Source organism: Tinamus guttatus, unplaced genomic scaffold (assembly GCF_059628265.1).
Source record: "Tinamus guttatus ecotype Peru unplaced genomic scaffold, ASM5962826v1 Tinamus_guttatus_pri_ptg000315l, whole genome shotgun sequence".
Classification (NCBI taxonomy): domain Eukaryota; kingdom Metazoa; phylum Chordata; class Aves; order Tinamiformes; family Tinamidae; genus Tinamus; species Tinamus guttatus.
Window position 1 is genome coordinate 821,835 of NW_028288849.1, and position 16,690 is coordinate 838,524.

Consider the following 16,690-nt stretch of genomic DNA (forward strand, 5'->3'; position numbering starts at 1 on the left):
TACTCAAGGAGAAGATCAAGATAGTACTGTTCTTCTAAAATGAGAGACAGAACCTCCATGTAAAATGAGAAACAAGAGGATGGACGCATTACCATTCCTGAGCAACACCTGAGTATGGCATACTTTGATAACATGAGTCTCTCAGGACACGAGCTCTGACTGCTGGGCTTTTCAAATCCCAGCAGACTTTTCTTTGGCGCAACCTCTAAACTGATTTTTATGAACACCATGCACTTTTTCAACACACATTCTCACAAAACCTGCTTTACTCTAACCTACTTTAAAAAGAAATGTATGGAAAGAAATATGAACTGCCAGCCCTCTCCAAATTCTGGAGGGCTGTGAGTTTTGAGCTCAGGTAGGGCCGTCCTGCGCAGACCCTCAGCTCCTTCTTGCAGAGAAGCTGAAATTTCTATTTATTCCCTGCTTGTTTCCATTATCTCTCTCTGCCTGAGCTCATTCGCAGCTGTCTTCATTATTCACAGTTCCGAACTGATGTAAAGAGAGAAAAGCAAATGTTTTCCGCGTGTGTTAATTGGGAGCATGCTTTGCTACGGGAAGCAGCAGGCGCTGCTGTTGCGAGAGCAGTAATTGTTGCTGTTGCCTCCCAGGAACGTCAGCTCGGCGGGAGAGGAGGCCCGCAGGAGGATGAGGGAGTGCGACGGCCTGACGGATGCACTGCTCTACGTCATCCAGTCTGCTCTGGGGAGCAGTGAAATTGATAGTAAGGTTTGTCATCTTTGTCCTTTCAGGAGAGGGCAAGCCAGGTACTCAGGGTACCTCAGGACTGCTAAGTAGAACTAAAACCAGTGTGGTGGGCTTAAGGGCAAGAAAAGAGCCATTAAAAAAGTGGAAATTAATAGACAGTTCTACGTTGTTACCAATGTTACGTCTTTTCTGAAGAAGATCAATACATTTTTTTTAATAATAGCTGTCTTAAGTCAACACAAAATATATCTTCAGTTCTCTGAAAATGTTGTAATATGAACGTGCTTCTCCAAAGGTAAAAGGCACAACTTACATAAAATGATTTTAAAAATTTATAAATTGAAGGTTTCTAATATAATATGCATTAAAATATTTCATAATATGAATTATGCATATTATACATTAAAGTATTTCAGAGGACAAAAATGCTAGTTTCAGGTGTATTTTCATTGGCTATATATTTGAGTATATATGGCACTGAAGTAAGTACAGCTGTTGCTTCAGAACAACCTTTGTCCATTTGCAACCCCCTAAGAATTTTATAGCAAGAGAACACCTTTATTTCTTCACAGCAAAATGCTAAAGCCTACTGGGCTTGTATTTCTGAAGTATTTTTTACAGGTAGTTGTCTGTTGACCTATATGGATTTAAAGAATGCAGAACGAAAATCAGGTTTCCATCAATAAAAATTACTGAGAAATGAAGGAGAGCCCTCCACGAGGAAGGCACCGCTCTCAGAAAAGGCTTCAGAGCAAACTCAGCTGGTGTCAGAAACCTCCCACCCCTTCCTGTCACCTCCTGCAGAGCCACTCAGGAAACATGGGGGTAGTTCTTGCTTCATTAGCTGTTGGAAAAGGTGAATTGGGGACTCTTGCAAAGTTCCCTGATTCAGCTTGTGGAATAGGAAGTAAAACTTAGAGGGCTTCACGGAAGCAGAGTAGGAGGATTAAGAGCAGAGGGTTAAGAGGGAACATCCCCTTCTCACAGCTCAGCCGCTGCAGTTCCAACCCCATCTTTGCAGGTGACTAGACTGACTTCACGATTGCTTTAATTCCAAAGGCTAAATTAGGAGTGTGGTAATCTCTTGGTTTTGCCTTTTATCATCAATATAGACCATTGCCTTTATACTCTGTTTTAGAGCTGTTAAAACTTGTAAAACTGTGGACAAAGTCATATGGAGAAAAAATAAGGCCATGACAGAAAAATGGTTGTCCCTGCCTTGGTAGTTTTAACCTCCCGTTTTACATTTTTTTAACTGTTTAACATAAAGCAATTGTGTGGTTAAGTAGCTTCATCTCCCGAAGTAGAATATAGTTTTATTTAGCCTACATATTTAAGTAAGTGAGCCTAAATCACTCTTTAATCTAGCTTCAAAAATGGTTTCATTTAACAAAAAATGCATCTTTAAAAACGAATTGTAAGTTTTGTTTTCCCAATGCCGTGGTAATTGTGCTATTAGACACAATTATAAGGCTGCTAGTGATAAAGAACAAAGCATTCATCCAAAATGAAATTGCAGTATACCGAAAGAGGTCATGGAACTCACAGGCATGTGCGGAGTTGCTGCTAAGGTTCCTCCTCATGTGGGTAAACATAGGAATGCCTGAGTCTTCACAGCACTAGGAACCGAGGTTGTGGGGCTTATTATAAACAAAGAAGAAAAAGCTGTGATGCTTCAAGTTGCAACATTAAAAATAATGAATTAGATGTGTTTTACCTAACAAAGTTACTATCCTTAAACTGCACTTGATTGATTAAATAATACTGTCAAAGTCATATCAAGGCCTCTTATGGTGACTCTTAAAAATTCTTGTAGGTCTAACAAGTACAAGGCTCATCAAATTCGAAAGTACAAATCAAAGAGGAGTAAAGCTTGGTTAGATATGTGAATTGAAGCAGCTTTATAGGCCTGTCCAAGTTCATCTTCATGAAAGTGGTGTCTGTTGCATGTATGGCCCAGATGTTTGCATCTCAGCATTTAGTTTGAGGCAACGTTGTCCTCACAGTGGACTCAGCTAATCTGGTTTTGGTATAGATGTGGATTTTAAGTGTGAAGATTGTAATTCCTAAAGAGGTGAACCACAATTTAGGATGCTAATAAACACATAGTTCAATTTCTGAACATTATATCTGAATAGAAGTAAATATTCACAATTTTAAAATAATCCGGTGTTTGTAGCATTTTTTTTGGCTGAGATGGAAGTTAGGTTGCTTTGTGTGAGAGCTTAGGTTGTCTTGATCACACTTTTCATCCTCGGCTTCTGTTTACACCTTGGACTGCAGAATGAAGCTCAGAAACATCTTAAAAAATAAAATGAAAAAATAGTGTCCGAACTGCTGTTTCTTCCATAAAAGGAGGGTGTGAGGTTCTGCCAATATTTCTGAATCTTTCAAGCAATGGTTGCCTAGGAAGCACTCAGAAATGGGTAGAAAAGAGCTGTGCTGGGCCAAAGTACAAAGATCAATGATATTTCTTCTGCTTTGTATACAGAGTGAACAACGGATGAATTTTAACCTTTTTTTCTCGCTTTCTATGTTTGTTTATGTGTATTTTCTGTCATTCTTTTCAGACCGTTGAAAACTGTGTGTGCATTTTGAGGAACCTCTCATACAGGCTAGCTGCAGAAACATCTCAGGGACAGCAGATGGGAACAGATGAACTTGATGGATTACTGTGTGGTGATACCAATGGAAAAGATGCTGAGAGTTCAGGATGCTGGGGGAAGAAAAAGAAGAAAAAGAAATCCCAAGATCAGGTAATGAAAGCTACTTGCAGCTGCATGCAATTAGTTGAAGTACCCACCTTTAAAACATAAATAATGCACTGCATTAGAATTAAATTGCATGATGCAGAGTGTGTGGAAGCGTTACCATTGTTAATTAGCTGATAGTTTAAAGCAGAGTATAGTTGTGAAATAACTTCATAAGACATATTTGCTTGCGTGTTACACAGTGGCACCTAGAAACTGTAGTCATGGATACACTGTGAATGCCATAAATAAATACTGTAAACTGCTCAGTCTGTTATAGGGAGCTATTTATATTTTAAAGTGAAAAATCTTTAAATTGAGATGTAATCCGTGTATAGTTTATGCTCTCTATCTACTGTCACATCTGCGTAGAGGGGCCCTAATGCAAACATCAGGCCTGTACATATATACATACATATATATATATATATATATATCTGCCTAAATAAAAATGTGTGTGTGTATTTGCTAACTTTGAGTTAGTTCATACTCTGCCTCTACAAGTTAAGATAAAACTGTACAGGACCGAATCAAAGAATATAAGTGAATGCAAAAAAAGAGCACACAGTTGGATATATTTAATGTTGTTACCAAACAAAGGTTGTGAGAAGTGCACTCTTCATCTGTTATTCAGATTATCTGAGATGCTGTGGGTGGGTTGATTTGGGTGTATTTATTTTCTTATTTTGGTGCTCGAACTAAAAATTTGAGCAATGCTCACAGAATGATATTACAGAGGAAGACCTTCCTGTAGCAGTTGCACATACACAATGGCAATGGCCACTGGCTTACAAACTTCTTTTCAAAGACCTCTGATGGCAGGAGATGTTTTTACATCTCTCTTTGCAGACTTATTCCTTTCTATTGCCATTTATTTCTGCTTCAGATGGCTCAAAGGCAGTATGATTTTGAGCCAGCAGTTAAGCACACAGGGATTTGCAATGAATTATGTGAACCATTATTGAAAATATTTTTGAAGTTGTAAAGGCAAGTTCTGTTAACGTGTAAATGTTATAGGGACATTAAAAGTTTTAAGATTCAGGTATTAAAAAGTGCAGCACTTACAGCTAGTGATTTCAGCTGTACTTTTTTGCATTTATTATGGTCTTTTGTTGAGTTTCATATATTATGTTGCAAAGAAATCAAAAGCGTCAAAGCAACCTAAGAATTTTGTCACATAAAGCAGTCATCTCTCTGCCTATAGTAACAGGTCCCGCAAATAATGCTTGCAGTTATCCAAAGAGAAGGTCCAAAAACAGCACGTGTGAATGAGTATAGATCATATTGTAAGGAAACCTAGTCCAAGTAGTTTTGGGTGTTTTGTTTTGTTTTGTTGTTTTGTTTTTTCTTTTAAGAAAAAAGATCTTTCTGCTTCGTTGGCTTTATGATGATCCCACAGTGTTTTAGTATCCGCGCTATGTTTGTTCTCGCTGGAAAGCAGGTCCATCCGGAGGTACCTAAACTTTCTCTCCCTTTGGATTGTGTTGCAGCCAGGAATACCCCTTTACTATTTTTGCGTGCGCTTAAAGAAGTCACTGTTCTTGTGTGTTTTATGCCAAGCAATAGTCTTTAATAACTGGATTGTTTTGTGTTTCTTGGACAGAATCTCTCTTCTCTGAATTAAGCTTCTCTGTGCTTTCTGCACACTCCAGGATCATATTTTCACGTCTCCTTTCACAGTAAATTGCTTCCCTGTGCGCTGAATGATCCCCTGTGTTTTACACACGCATACATGTTCGTTTACATTAAGCTCATCCTTTTTCTGCAAGATTGGTGAATTTTTCTGGGGAATCTGTTTGTGGTTGAGCTGTTAATGGACATTGTTCCACCCCTCACAACAGAACACGTGCTCTCCTTGTGATAATGTTTTTAGGGAGTTCATTCCTTTGAAACCATCAGCAGGGAAGCTTTTATCCTCCCAAATGCCTCAAAGTATGCTTCCAAAGATCTCTCTTGTGACCAGCAGAGTTATACATCTGAGGTTCCACATGGAATCTTAAAAGGATGCAATAGTTTGAAGTTAAATACTTAAAACACTGCGATGAAACACTTAATGCACTATGCTTGGCCAAGATGTTATGATCTGTAGAAGGAAACCTCAAAGAAGAAATGTAAGACAATATAGATATAAAGGTCGTCAGTTACCCAGTTGCCTCATAAAGACATTGATTTAAGCTTCAGCCTGTTTCTAGTGAATTGCTCTTGCTGGACAATGCACATTGACCTGCATTACTGCAATACATAGTTAGATAGCCTGGGAGTTTCTTCAAAAACAAAAACTTTATTGATGTTGTTATTGCCATTTACGGATACAGTATTTGACCTCAGACAGATCTTAGATCAGTTTAACCTGTTGTTTTACCTGTGTGAAGTCTTTAATAGTCTTCAGAATTTCATCTTTCTTGTTACATAAAAGACGAGAGGTACACATATTTGCAAGAGTCGTGATACCTCGGGACAGAGGAGATGCCCTGTCTGCAGCCTGCTGTGGTCTGTGTCCCTAGGAAATAAGTGCTGATGGTAGATGTCACTTGCTTTTTTGGCAGTGCCATGCAGTTCTTGTATAATAAAACTGGATGTTTCTCTGTGGAAATCAGATTTACATAAAAATGTGATTAAATGATTAAATTTTAATGAGCTGAGTTGTGAACCTTTCCTATTATGGTAGACTTCAGTCAGTAGGAGTTCTTTTGCTTGCTCTCAAGCATGTATTTTCTTGCACTCTTTGTGAAGGGAACAAATGTAGGGATTTGTGGGGCCTAAATTTTTAAAGAAAAGTATTCAAATGATCTCAAAACACCTAGTAGATATTAAAGCTGCTGGAATGGGAAAATAATGCTGAATATATCAGTTTAAACATTAAATGTGGGTAAAATCTTAGTTCTCTGTATTTTGGAAAGTTAACCCTATGCACAATTGGGATTGTTTCCAAGATCAGCATTGTTTCCAAAACCGGAAAGCAGGAAAAACCTTCCGTAACATGAAAATTACTCTCTCATTAGTCTTCTATGTACAGAAAGTAAAATTTAATTTGTCTGTTTTATGTTGTAAGACGTAATTATCCCGTTTTTTATTCTAGGATATCTTTCACTTATAGTTGCACATAAATTCCTAATGAAAAAACAAATCTGAGCAGTGATATAAAGCATGCCTTTCTTTTAAGGGTATTTTAAGAACAAACTGGAAAATAATACTCATTATTGACATCAGTTGTTTATACCAACTGCAACTTTTCACATCAAATGAGTTTGCAACTTGAAATCAAGTACAAGGCGTATCTTGCACTAATAGTTGAGTCTTAATGACACTTTCAAGTCAACTTAGGATCCCTTAGGATCATAGGAAACAAATGTTCTCCTTATTTCAGAATAAACAGTGGTTTTGTTAAAAGAATGCGACCTCCTTCCTCTGTTGAATTCCTTGCCAGAACTCAGAGACACTCCCGAGGAACATACCACATGAGTCTACTGTCCTCTCCAGAAAAGGCAAAGTCACCTAAAGATTTGCAATAACACAAGTAGACATGGTGGTTGGTGTTATCCACTGGAAAAACAGAAATCAGCGTTTCACTGAAGTCTTCATGAAAGAGAAGTGAGACTCATCTGTCTTTACTTATGTCTCAGATACCAAGGCCTGTATAGAGCGTCTCCAGCAGGTCGAGGGAGGTGATCCTGCCCCTCTACTCAGCCCTAGTGAGGCCGCATCTGGAGTATTGTGTCCAGTTCTGGGCTCCACAGTACAAGAGGGATGTGGAGCTGCTGGAGAGAGTCCAGTGCAGGGCTACAAGGATGATCAGGGGCATGGAACATCTGCCCTGTGAGGAGAGGCTGAGAGAGCTGGGCCTGTTCAGCCTGGAGAAGAGAAGGCTGAGAGGGGATCTGATCAGTGTCTATAAGTACATCAAGGGAGGCAGTGAGGAGGATGGTGCTGGCCTCTTTTCCCTGGTGGCCACCGAAAGAACTAGAGGAAATGGCCACAAACTGAAGCATCAAAAGTTCCACAGGAACTTCAGGAGAAATTTCTTAACAGTGAGGGTGCCAGAGCACTGGAACAGGCTGCCCAGGGAGGTTGTGGAGTCTCCTTCTCTGGAGATCTTCCAAACCCGCTTGGACGCAGTCCTGTGCCACGTGCTCTGGGTGACCCTGTGTGTGCAGGGGGGTTGGACTAGATGACCTCTAGAGGTCCCTTCCAACCTTAGGCATTCTGTGATTCTGTGGTTCTTCCCTCACAGCTGTTCTGTTTGTGCCTTCGCTGCTGCTTGCCTGTGTTCAGCTGTTACTGCGTTTGCAGCACCTGGAGTTACCCAGCTTCACTCGGCCACTGTAGCCATCAGCTGCTCTGCTTTGTAAGGTCTCACCCTGCAAACGGACCCAAATGCCTCCTCCTTGAAAAATGTTGTCACTTCCAGTAGTATTCTCCCTTCTCCCCATATGTTTATTCGTTCAGCTGCATGAGCGACAAGTATTATGGGGAAAAAAGAGCCATTAAGGAAAATGAGGTTGCAAATTCAGGAAAAGTGACAAGCACTTGGCATTAATTCTCATCTGCTTTTTTTTTTTTTTTTCTCATGCGATGCAGTATTAAACATATTGGCACTGTTTCATATTGGCACTGTCTTTTTCCTTTTTTTGTATATAAAAAAATAAAAAGAAGCAGCAGTCTTACTTCCTGGCTTTCTTATACAGGCTTCAACCCTCTCTTGAGTTCCTCATCTGTGATGCTTGTCAGTCCAAAATCTGTTCCAAAATCTGCTTTTGATTGGAACTGGCGCTTCTGAAATGAGCCTGACCTCTTTCACCTTCTGTCAGTAACCTTGAGATATAACAGCACTGTTTCAAGTTAAAGTTCTGAATTGACTGGCACCCCTCTTTAGCCAGCCGTCTAAACAGGCTGAAAATCCTTCTATTCTACAGCAGTGAAGCCACAGTTTATGATGCAAGGAAGTATTTGCTTTCACTAATTGAAGAGTCCGGGTAAAAGAGCATACTTAAGAGGGAGAGAATAACATTTCCAAATGAGGAGAATAGAGCACAGTTTGAGCAGTGTCGTACCGCTTGTGGAAGAGGTTGGGGACCAGCCTGGTCAAGGCTTCTGTGTAGTATTTCACTAGTAGTTCAAGCTGTCAGTCCTCGTCAAAGGAATCCAAGTCATTGAAAAATAGTTTAATCTGGAGTTTAATTTGGAATTATTCATATCTTGTATAAATAATAAAGATTCTAACATGGCTCTTCTGAAAGCATTCCCAACACCTTTCCCAAAACTGTAAGCATTACTGTATCAAATGCAGGAGGCTACCATTATTTCCAATAAACCGTATCCAGAAATCACACAGTTTTGTGTGACTACACATGACTGGTTTGCAGCAGTTTTGCCCTCTTCCACCCTACTTTTGTAGATACTGTGTAGGCACCTTTGCTTATCTCCATCACCTTTCTTTAGGCTTTAAGTTCAACTTGGTTCAAATACAGCGTTCTTGTCTCCTTGATGTCCGCTGTATGGGTTCTCATCATCTCCGCAAGCGTTTGTTGTTGTTGAGTATTTGTTGCTTCGTGTTAGATTTGCGCTCTTGAACAATGTTGTTTTTCCAGGGAGATGGTTGCCCTGGCTGGGCAGCTCGGGGGACAGCTGGTGCAGACTTCCACAGCTGCATCCGCAGCTACGCGAGGGATGAGAAATAGCCCTCCTCTTAGGGGGCATGTTTGGTTAAAAGTCTTTGAAATTTCATAAATTTCATAGTAAGGGTTATTAAATTGGTGATACAATTTTTTTTTGTTTGTTTTGTTTTCCTAGACGTGCTGCTTTTAGTAGTTAGTGGTGATGTTTTCTCTCATAGTCTGGTGGGAAATAAAAGAGAGACTTTTAATAACTGAAAATAAAAACACAGTTGTTTCGTATCAGAGGGAAAACTGTGGTCATGAGATGCTCCTTGGTAACAAACCAAACCCCCACCAACTTGAGGGGGTGTTGTCACTATCAGTGCAAAGAGGCAAATATAGAGAGTGCACTTCTCTTACGTAGTAGAAACCTTTTCTATATTCTGTATAATCGCACTGTAAACATTGGTTTGCTTTCATTAAAATGAGAAATAGGAGGTTATATAGTAGTCAACAAAATGTCATGGGAAAGTATCTAGGTGACCAATCTTTTTTCTCCTCTCAGAATTCTCCATTAATATGAAAACTTCAGAAATTTCTCAAAAATCCTCTCTTACTCGCCGAAGTTTATTATTCTCAAAGATCTTTATATCCAGCTTATTATTCTTTTTGACTTTCCTCCTTTCTCTGCACCAGTTTCAGGAAATGAGAGATTTATATCTTGCCCCCATAACTTAACAGTTTGTCAGCTCCAGCCACAATGTATGTGGGTAATTTCAGCTGAAGCAGCGAAGGCTGGAAGGGATATTTGTTTATGACTTTTTTTTTTCTCCTTAACATAAGCGAAGAAGAGTAATTGCATACAGCCTTCCTCTTTTTCAAAGGTTCCTATTGCACCCACACCCTCTCTCAAATAGAGCTTATTGATCATTCCTGATGGGCTGCAACAATACAGTGACTGTTCCAGTAATTCACTGGCTGGACTCGTTTAGCACGCGGCCTCACTTCATTAATATTGAGCGAGGTGGACTACATGCCGTGCTCTAGCCGCTGTCTGAGAACATGCACTCGAACAGCAATGGGGAGGGCTTTTTTTGAAAGGTAAGACAAAATACATAGGTGAAGGTCGTGCATTTAAATTTACATTGCAGTAGCTTATTTTATGACCCGTGTGAGTCCTACGTGCCCCAGCAACAGTGGAGCTGTTCAGCCACTGGCGCTGGTCTCAGCGAAGAGGAAGATGCCAGGAAACATTAAGGCCTTCAGTGCGAGCTTGGCTGGGGTTGCGCACGCAGCAGCACAGGAGAGCTAGAACATGGGAGCCAGGATGTGCAGGAGAGGTGCAGGGAGTGCTGCAAGTGCACCAGTACTGCATGAACACATTTAAAATCAACTCTATTTTATATTTATGAATTAGCTTTATTTATATCAACTGATTTTGGCAGTACTTGAGATTGCACAAGTGTAAATTCTTGGGTTAAAAAAGTAACTGTACTCCCACATGTGCATAAAAAAAAATGTACTGGGTAGATCTGATGCAATTTATGCATTATAGATACTTTATCCCTGCAATAATACAATTAATATCCCACACAAACTCTCTTCAACTGCATAATGTCTCCACTGCATAAATCAGAATGAGATTTATGAAGACCTGAATTTGGGTCTTTGGACATATTCATTAGCGGATTCATAAAGCTGCTAAGCTCAGATGTAGTGCAGGCTCAGGTTTGCCCTCTAAGGGATGCATCTGATTTGTTTTTTTATAAAGATTCTGGCAGTGCAAGTCACTGAATTCCAATAGTTAAAATAAGAAGCAGTCTTTAATGTGTTTTCTGTGAGCTTGTGAGAAGGCATTTCTGGCAAGAGCGATGAATTATAGGCAGAAAAAGGGAGAACTGAGTCACATATACTGAAATCAACCTATTGGTTTAAAAGCAGAAAGGTATGAAAAAAATTTCAAAGGCACAGCTCTATCCTGGTGTCATTTAAAGGGATTTTTTTTTCTCCAGAGGATGATTTTCGTGTTTCTCAACCACTGCAGGGGACTGCTGTTCTATTTTGTTAAACCTCGGTAACTTCTGTCTAACGCAATGAGTTTTATATTCGAGCAGCTTTTTGGTTTTGAGCAACTGCTCCCATGTATTAAATTAAATGTTGGTGTTCTACTTTAATTTAGTAAAAATAAGTAAAAACGGCATTCTGGATTCTCAGTGGTAGTAAACAGGCATAACCCTGTTAAAATGAATTAAGCTTTGTTACTTAATATTAGATAAGATTCGATTGGCCATCCTTATGTTAAATAATGTATAGGTTTTTAAAGTTGGCTTAAATAACACTATAATTGGTAATTCCTGAAAATGACTGAAGCTAGGTCTCCTCTAGTGTGAATTTATTTGTTGCGTTGTTTAAATCATAACTGATTAAACCGATTAAATCAGATAGGAAAACTAGCTGTTGCAGATCTAAGCATTGAATTAATTTGGTCTGTGCTATCTCTGGTTGTGTAGCAGATATATAATGCTATGATACACATTTTTTTTATCTGCATAATCACAGCAAGCTCCAACCCAATGCCTTAGAAGGTTTGCTTTGTACAATATCATGTTATCTGCACATATCAAAGATATTTGTTAGAGAAAAATTGAATTCAAAAGTCAAGGATTATTTTTAACAGTTGTATTAAGACGGAATTTTCTAAATCATTTTATCTGTACAAAGCAAAGCAAAATGTGTGTTTATTATATAAAGAGATAAAAATCATATATTTAATATACTATTAATATTGCACACCACATGCTGCTGTTGTTTAAAAGTAAAAAAAGTTTTCAAAGTTCCTTCTTTTAAGAAGTTTCTTGCTCACGTGCACTCTGCATCCCAGCAGAAAGGTGAATCACTCTCTGCTGGAATAAAATAACTGTTTCTAACAGGAATATGTTGGTTGTGCATATCCTGCTTGTTCACCGTGTTTTAATATTGCCTATCTTGGGGTATTACTACTATGGTAATTTTGATGGCAAAACTCCCTATTTGAGGAGTCAAGAATCCATTTTGTGAGAGGTGGTTTTGCCAAATAAATTGCAATCTAAAGCCTTAAGGCTTACTGACCTTGTGGCTGAATGTCAGCTGAAGAAGACACCAAGAAAGGGCAGAAGGAGTTGCATAGTCAGGGAAAGCTACTTGGTCACCCCTGAGCTCCTCAGGGGGTGGCATATTCGTGTCCTTACATGATTTGGTTTTGCACGGTGGTGTTTCTTACGGTTTTTTCCCTCTTCATGGAAAGAGAGAGAACGCAGAGGTCTGACCAGGTAAAAATGGAAAATCTTTTCCCTCTGCAAGTTGTAGATTTACCTGGTAAGACATGTTGATCCATGTTCCTCTTCAGTAGGCTTCTCTTTACAACCCATAAAATATATGCAGTGAAAAGAGATTTTATGTCAGCCGTCTAAAACACTGTGCTTTTTGCCAATGCTATGACTCATCCATAAAGATTGTTCGCTTGGAATTGTGGTTGGAAGTGAAGGATCTCGTGAAGTACTTGAGAATGATTGCTTGCCACACGTACACTGATGTCTCTCTAAACACACATATATACGTGATGATTTTGTGTGTATATGTACATGATTTCATCTGAAATACCTCTCATGCATTTCCCTGTTGCTGACACTGTGACATGTCCTTTCCAACAGTGGGATGGAGTCGGACCTCTCCCGGACTGTGCAGAACCACCCAAAGGAATCCAGATGCTGTGGCACCCTTCAATAGTCAAACCCTACCTCACACTTCTCTCTGAGTGCTCAAATCCCGACACGCTGGAGGGGGCAGCAGGGGCACTGCAGAACTTGGCTGCCGGGAGCTGGAAGGTAGGAACTGATGGGGGAGTGTGTGTGTGTATATTTGTGGATATACATATATATGTATGTAGTTTTGAGTTCAGAATCCCCCACAGACAGCAGATTAATGAGATGAATATATGTGAGTGCTGCTCATAGTGGAATAACTATGCCTTTTCAGAGGACTGTCTGCAGTCTTGATTTTTGGATTGTGTTTTAAGTCCTTGAGCTGGTAGTGACAATCCTACAGGAAAACCTGGCGTACAGCAGGGAAAACCCCGCTGGTCTAATGAAGTGTGAAGAACTACTGCTGAAAACAGATATCCAAATAAGGAGAAGCAACATCTTTATGCTGCGGTGACAAAGCTGTGAAAAAAGAGCCAAAAAATCACCAGTGACAATCCAGTGTAACCCTATAGGATTAACAGTGCAGAAGCTGTTTGACTTTCTGTTGCTTATGAGAATCTGGGTGAGAGCATAGCAAGGTGAAGTGCCACCAACATGAATAATCCCATCATCTACATTTCAAAATCCTAAGAAATTATTGAAATACTTTGTGTAAAATAAGCAAGGAAATGGCCAATCCAGGCAGGTAATGTAATTCTGTTTCTCAGTTATAATCAAAAGATCTAGTTTTCCATCCTCAATTATTTGCAGTGGATTCCAAACATTATTTTATCAAGTTCCCTTCAAAAATCTCTAGTTTTTGATTTTTTTTTCTCTAAGTTTAGAGCAATGAGAAAAATTTGTGATAACATTTGAGCCTGGTTTACTTTCTAGGACAATTTCTGTGTCCCTTTCATGATGGAAAATTGGTTTGATAAATTGATGCATAAATATAATGCATTGCTTCTAAGTTAATTTTCAGTGGGGATTTTTCATATTTACTGTGAAAAAAAATGCATATAATGGGGTATACAGTTTTTAAAGCTGGGTCTCGGTATCCAATTTGCTTTAAACGTTTGAACATTTGTATTAAACATGTGAGCACTGATTTGCTTAGGCCCTCATTTTGAAATGTCATCCCTGAGGCTAATAAACAAATTGTTATTCCATAAACTTTTATTGGAAGGTTAGTTGGCATATTCAGCAGATCTTCAGAGGCATGTAAATTTTTTGAGCATAATGTTTCACCAACTTATAAAATGCCTTTGACCGTGCATCCAGTGACATAATGAAATGAGTAACAAAATCTCTGCCTAATGATTTTGCCTTGCAAAATGCTTTGTACATACTATGCCTGAAGATCATTACAGTTTTATTATTCCCATATTAAAGACCACATCGTATTATGTAATCTTGGCACGGAGGCGTGGTACATGTGTTTTGTTCATCCGGGAATGGGTGTAGCACTGGTCCAAATGAGAAAATAATGTATGGCACATTTATGAGCACTAACAGGAATGCTAAAATCCAAACAGTGCCCTTTTCCCCATTTCTAATAAATCTGTGCTTGTTGTTCTTTAGTTGCCAGATGCATACTGTGAACTGGAGAGGAAGGAAAGCTCCGTAGAGCTCTTTTGTAAAAGATGTGTTAGAAAAACTGGCTTGAACTTTCTATACATTGGTGTCATGAGGAAGGCTTGGCTGTTCTCTTCTTGCTCTGTTTTCCTAAGGATTCACCAGTTCCATTACAACCGATGTGCAGACACAGAAAGAATATACTTAATTTCACATGTCGTACTAGCCATTTCTGTGAGGGGAGTAATCCTCTTTGGGGATTACATAAGCATTGATGTTTCCACCTTTTGACCTCTCTTTTCCACCGCTGCAGTCTCTGGACATAAAACGACTGAAATAAAAGATAGCAAACTCTTAAAGGAAGACATTATTCCTAGGGGAGATTTTTATTTTCTGAATTTCTGAAGGAATTGTAATTGTATAAAGATGAGGAGATTATTTTTGCTTGAAATCTTTCAAGAAGAACTTTGAACAAGCAGTTTGAACTGCATGAGAAAGTGAAAGAGAGAAAAAGAAGAAACCATATAAAAATAAATGGTGTTGCTATTGCTCTCAGTGCTCATAGCAACTGTGGATGATTCTTCTCTTTTTTTAAATGCCCTTATTTTCATGACAGATGAATCCCAGACAGTGTGAGGTATTCAGCACTGTGCATGCTCCCACACTTCACAAGGTTTGGTCTCTTCTTGAAAAAAATATAGTGCAGTTCTTGTCCTTACATGATTCTTTTCTAACTGATTGGTCCTTTTGGTTCCTCTAGATAAAAAGCTGTCTAATCTTCTTCAGTGACAAAGAAGTAACACTTTTAAAGCGGGCAATGCTTAACCAATGTCATTATGAAGGGGAAGTGGGAAGATAAAAAGAAGCCTAGAATAAGTTAAAAAAAATTGTCTAAGGGATTTAGATAAATGTCTGCCATTAGAATTAACCATTGATATGTGTCTAAATCCCCTGGACTAGTTTTGAAAATTTCCAATACAAAGGGAAAGCAGCAGGGTATATGTAGCTTTAAGGATTAAAAGCTGAGAGGAGCTGAATGTGGGACAAAATGTTTTTATTCCAGAGAATACGGTGATGTGTACATATAATGCCAACATATGCACGTGTGGAAAGGAATAAATCTTAGCTTGTAGGACATTGTTAGCTCTGTTACTTGCAGCAATTCCTTGTAAAGCCAAGCACTGCAGAAGAAATAACAGTGAATAAAAAAGGTGGTGCATATGTATATTTGCACAACGTTTTTCTGGATCAGGGTGGAACACTGCTTGGGCCCAAATCTTGCCATGTATTATCTGTATGTTGACTAAATCAGCTTCTCATACAGTGGTTAATAGAATATATTGTCTTCATTTAATTGCTGTTAGAATCAAGACAAACCTTAATCAAAAAGGAGTGTATTGGTAACAAGTGTGTTAACTGGTCCAAATGAGGTAACTTACCGACATAAAAAAGTGATTTTGAGCTGAGGTGTGATAAAGGATGTTTTTGGTGGAGAGTTTAACCTGTGATAGACCACAGTTGTATATCTTCTGGTTACAAAGAAAAATGAATAGATTGGCAATTTATATGCGAAGCAGAACATTTGGGAAGGGCCTATTTCAGGTAAAGCTGAGTGTTATTTCAGGATGCTAGTAACTCTACAGTTGAGATGGTGCGTTTCCTCACTGATGGTGCAAAGCAGTTTTGCAACCAACCATTTGTATTGGAAGGACACGAAGAGTTTTACTTCCTTGTTCTTGCTCTTCTGCATCAAAGCATTGATCCATAGGGAGGACTGAAGTACTGGAGTCTGAAAAGAGCAAATCTTTTTCTTTCTTGAAAAGTGGCGTGCACCTGCTCACAGATCTGTCTTGCTTTGCTTTATGTATCATCTGATGCATCTTTGTATGTTATGAATGGCCTTCCTGGAATAACATATATGGAGATGTCCAAATGTGTGTGCTTAAAATGACAAGAGTCATCCTAAAGGAAAATCTCCATAGATGTTTTTGTACGTAGTCTGGAATCAATAATTTTCCCTGGCCAGTAGGAAGAAATGAATGGTGAGTTCTTAATTTTAACCTTGGTCAATAGGCTAAGCAACAAGTTAAACTACTCAGCGTGTACAAAGTTACATTCAAATATGCGTATATTCCTATATGTAACAATATCAAAACTCCAAGTTTATGTCCTTTATGAACAAAATTTTGTTCTCAGTAAGAAAGGAGATATCACAGGGAGTGGGAGCCTGTTTATCTTTTATCTGACAGCTAAATTTGCACTGTTGGCACTTTACCTGCTGAAGATGTTTCAGCAATACTTATTGCTGTGATCTCATAACTTACAAGATCTTTTTTTTTCTACT

The 16,690-nt window shown here is 38.9% G+C and overlaps 1 protein-coding gene across 3 annotated transcripts in view; it reads left to right on the top strand.

Annotated features, from left to right (window-relative positions):
* Positions 1–16,690, top strand: part of CTNND2 (catenin delta 2) — a 550,669-nt gene that overhangs the window by 464,851 nt on the left and 69,128 nt on the right. For all 3 annotated transcript variants that reach the window (XM_088528913.1, XM_088528914.1, XM_088528912.1), the window contains exons 13-15: positions 612–729; positions 3,279–3,464; positions 12,742–12,915. In XM_088528913.1, coding sequence (XP_088385039.1) covers positions 612–729; positions 3,279–3,464; positions 12,742–12,915 — 478 coding nt within the window. The remainder of the gene's footprint in view (positions 1–611; positions 730–3,278; positions 3,465–12,741; positions 12,916–16,690) is intronic.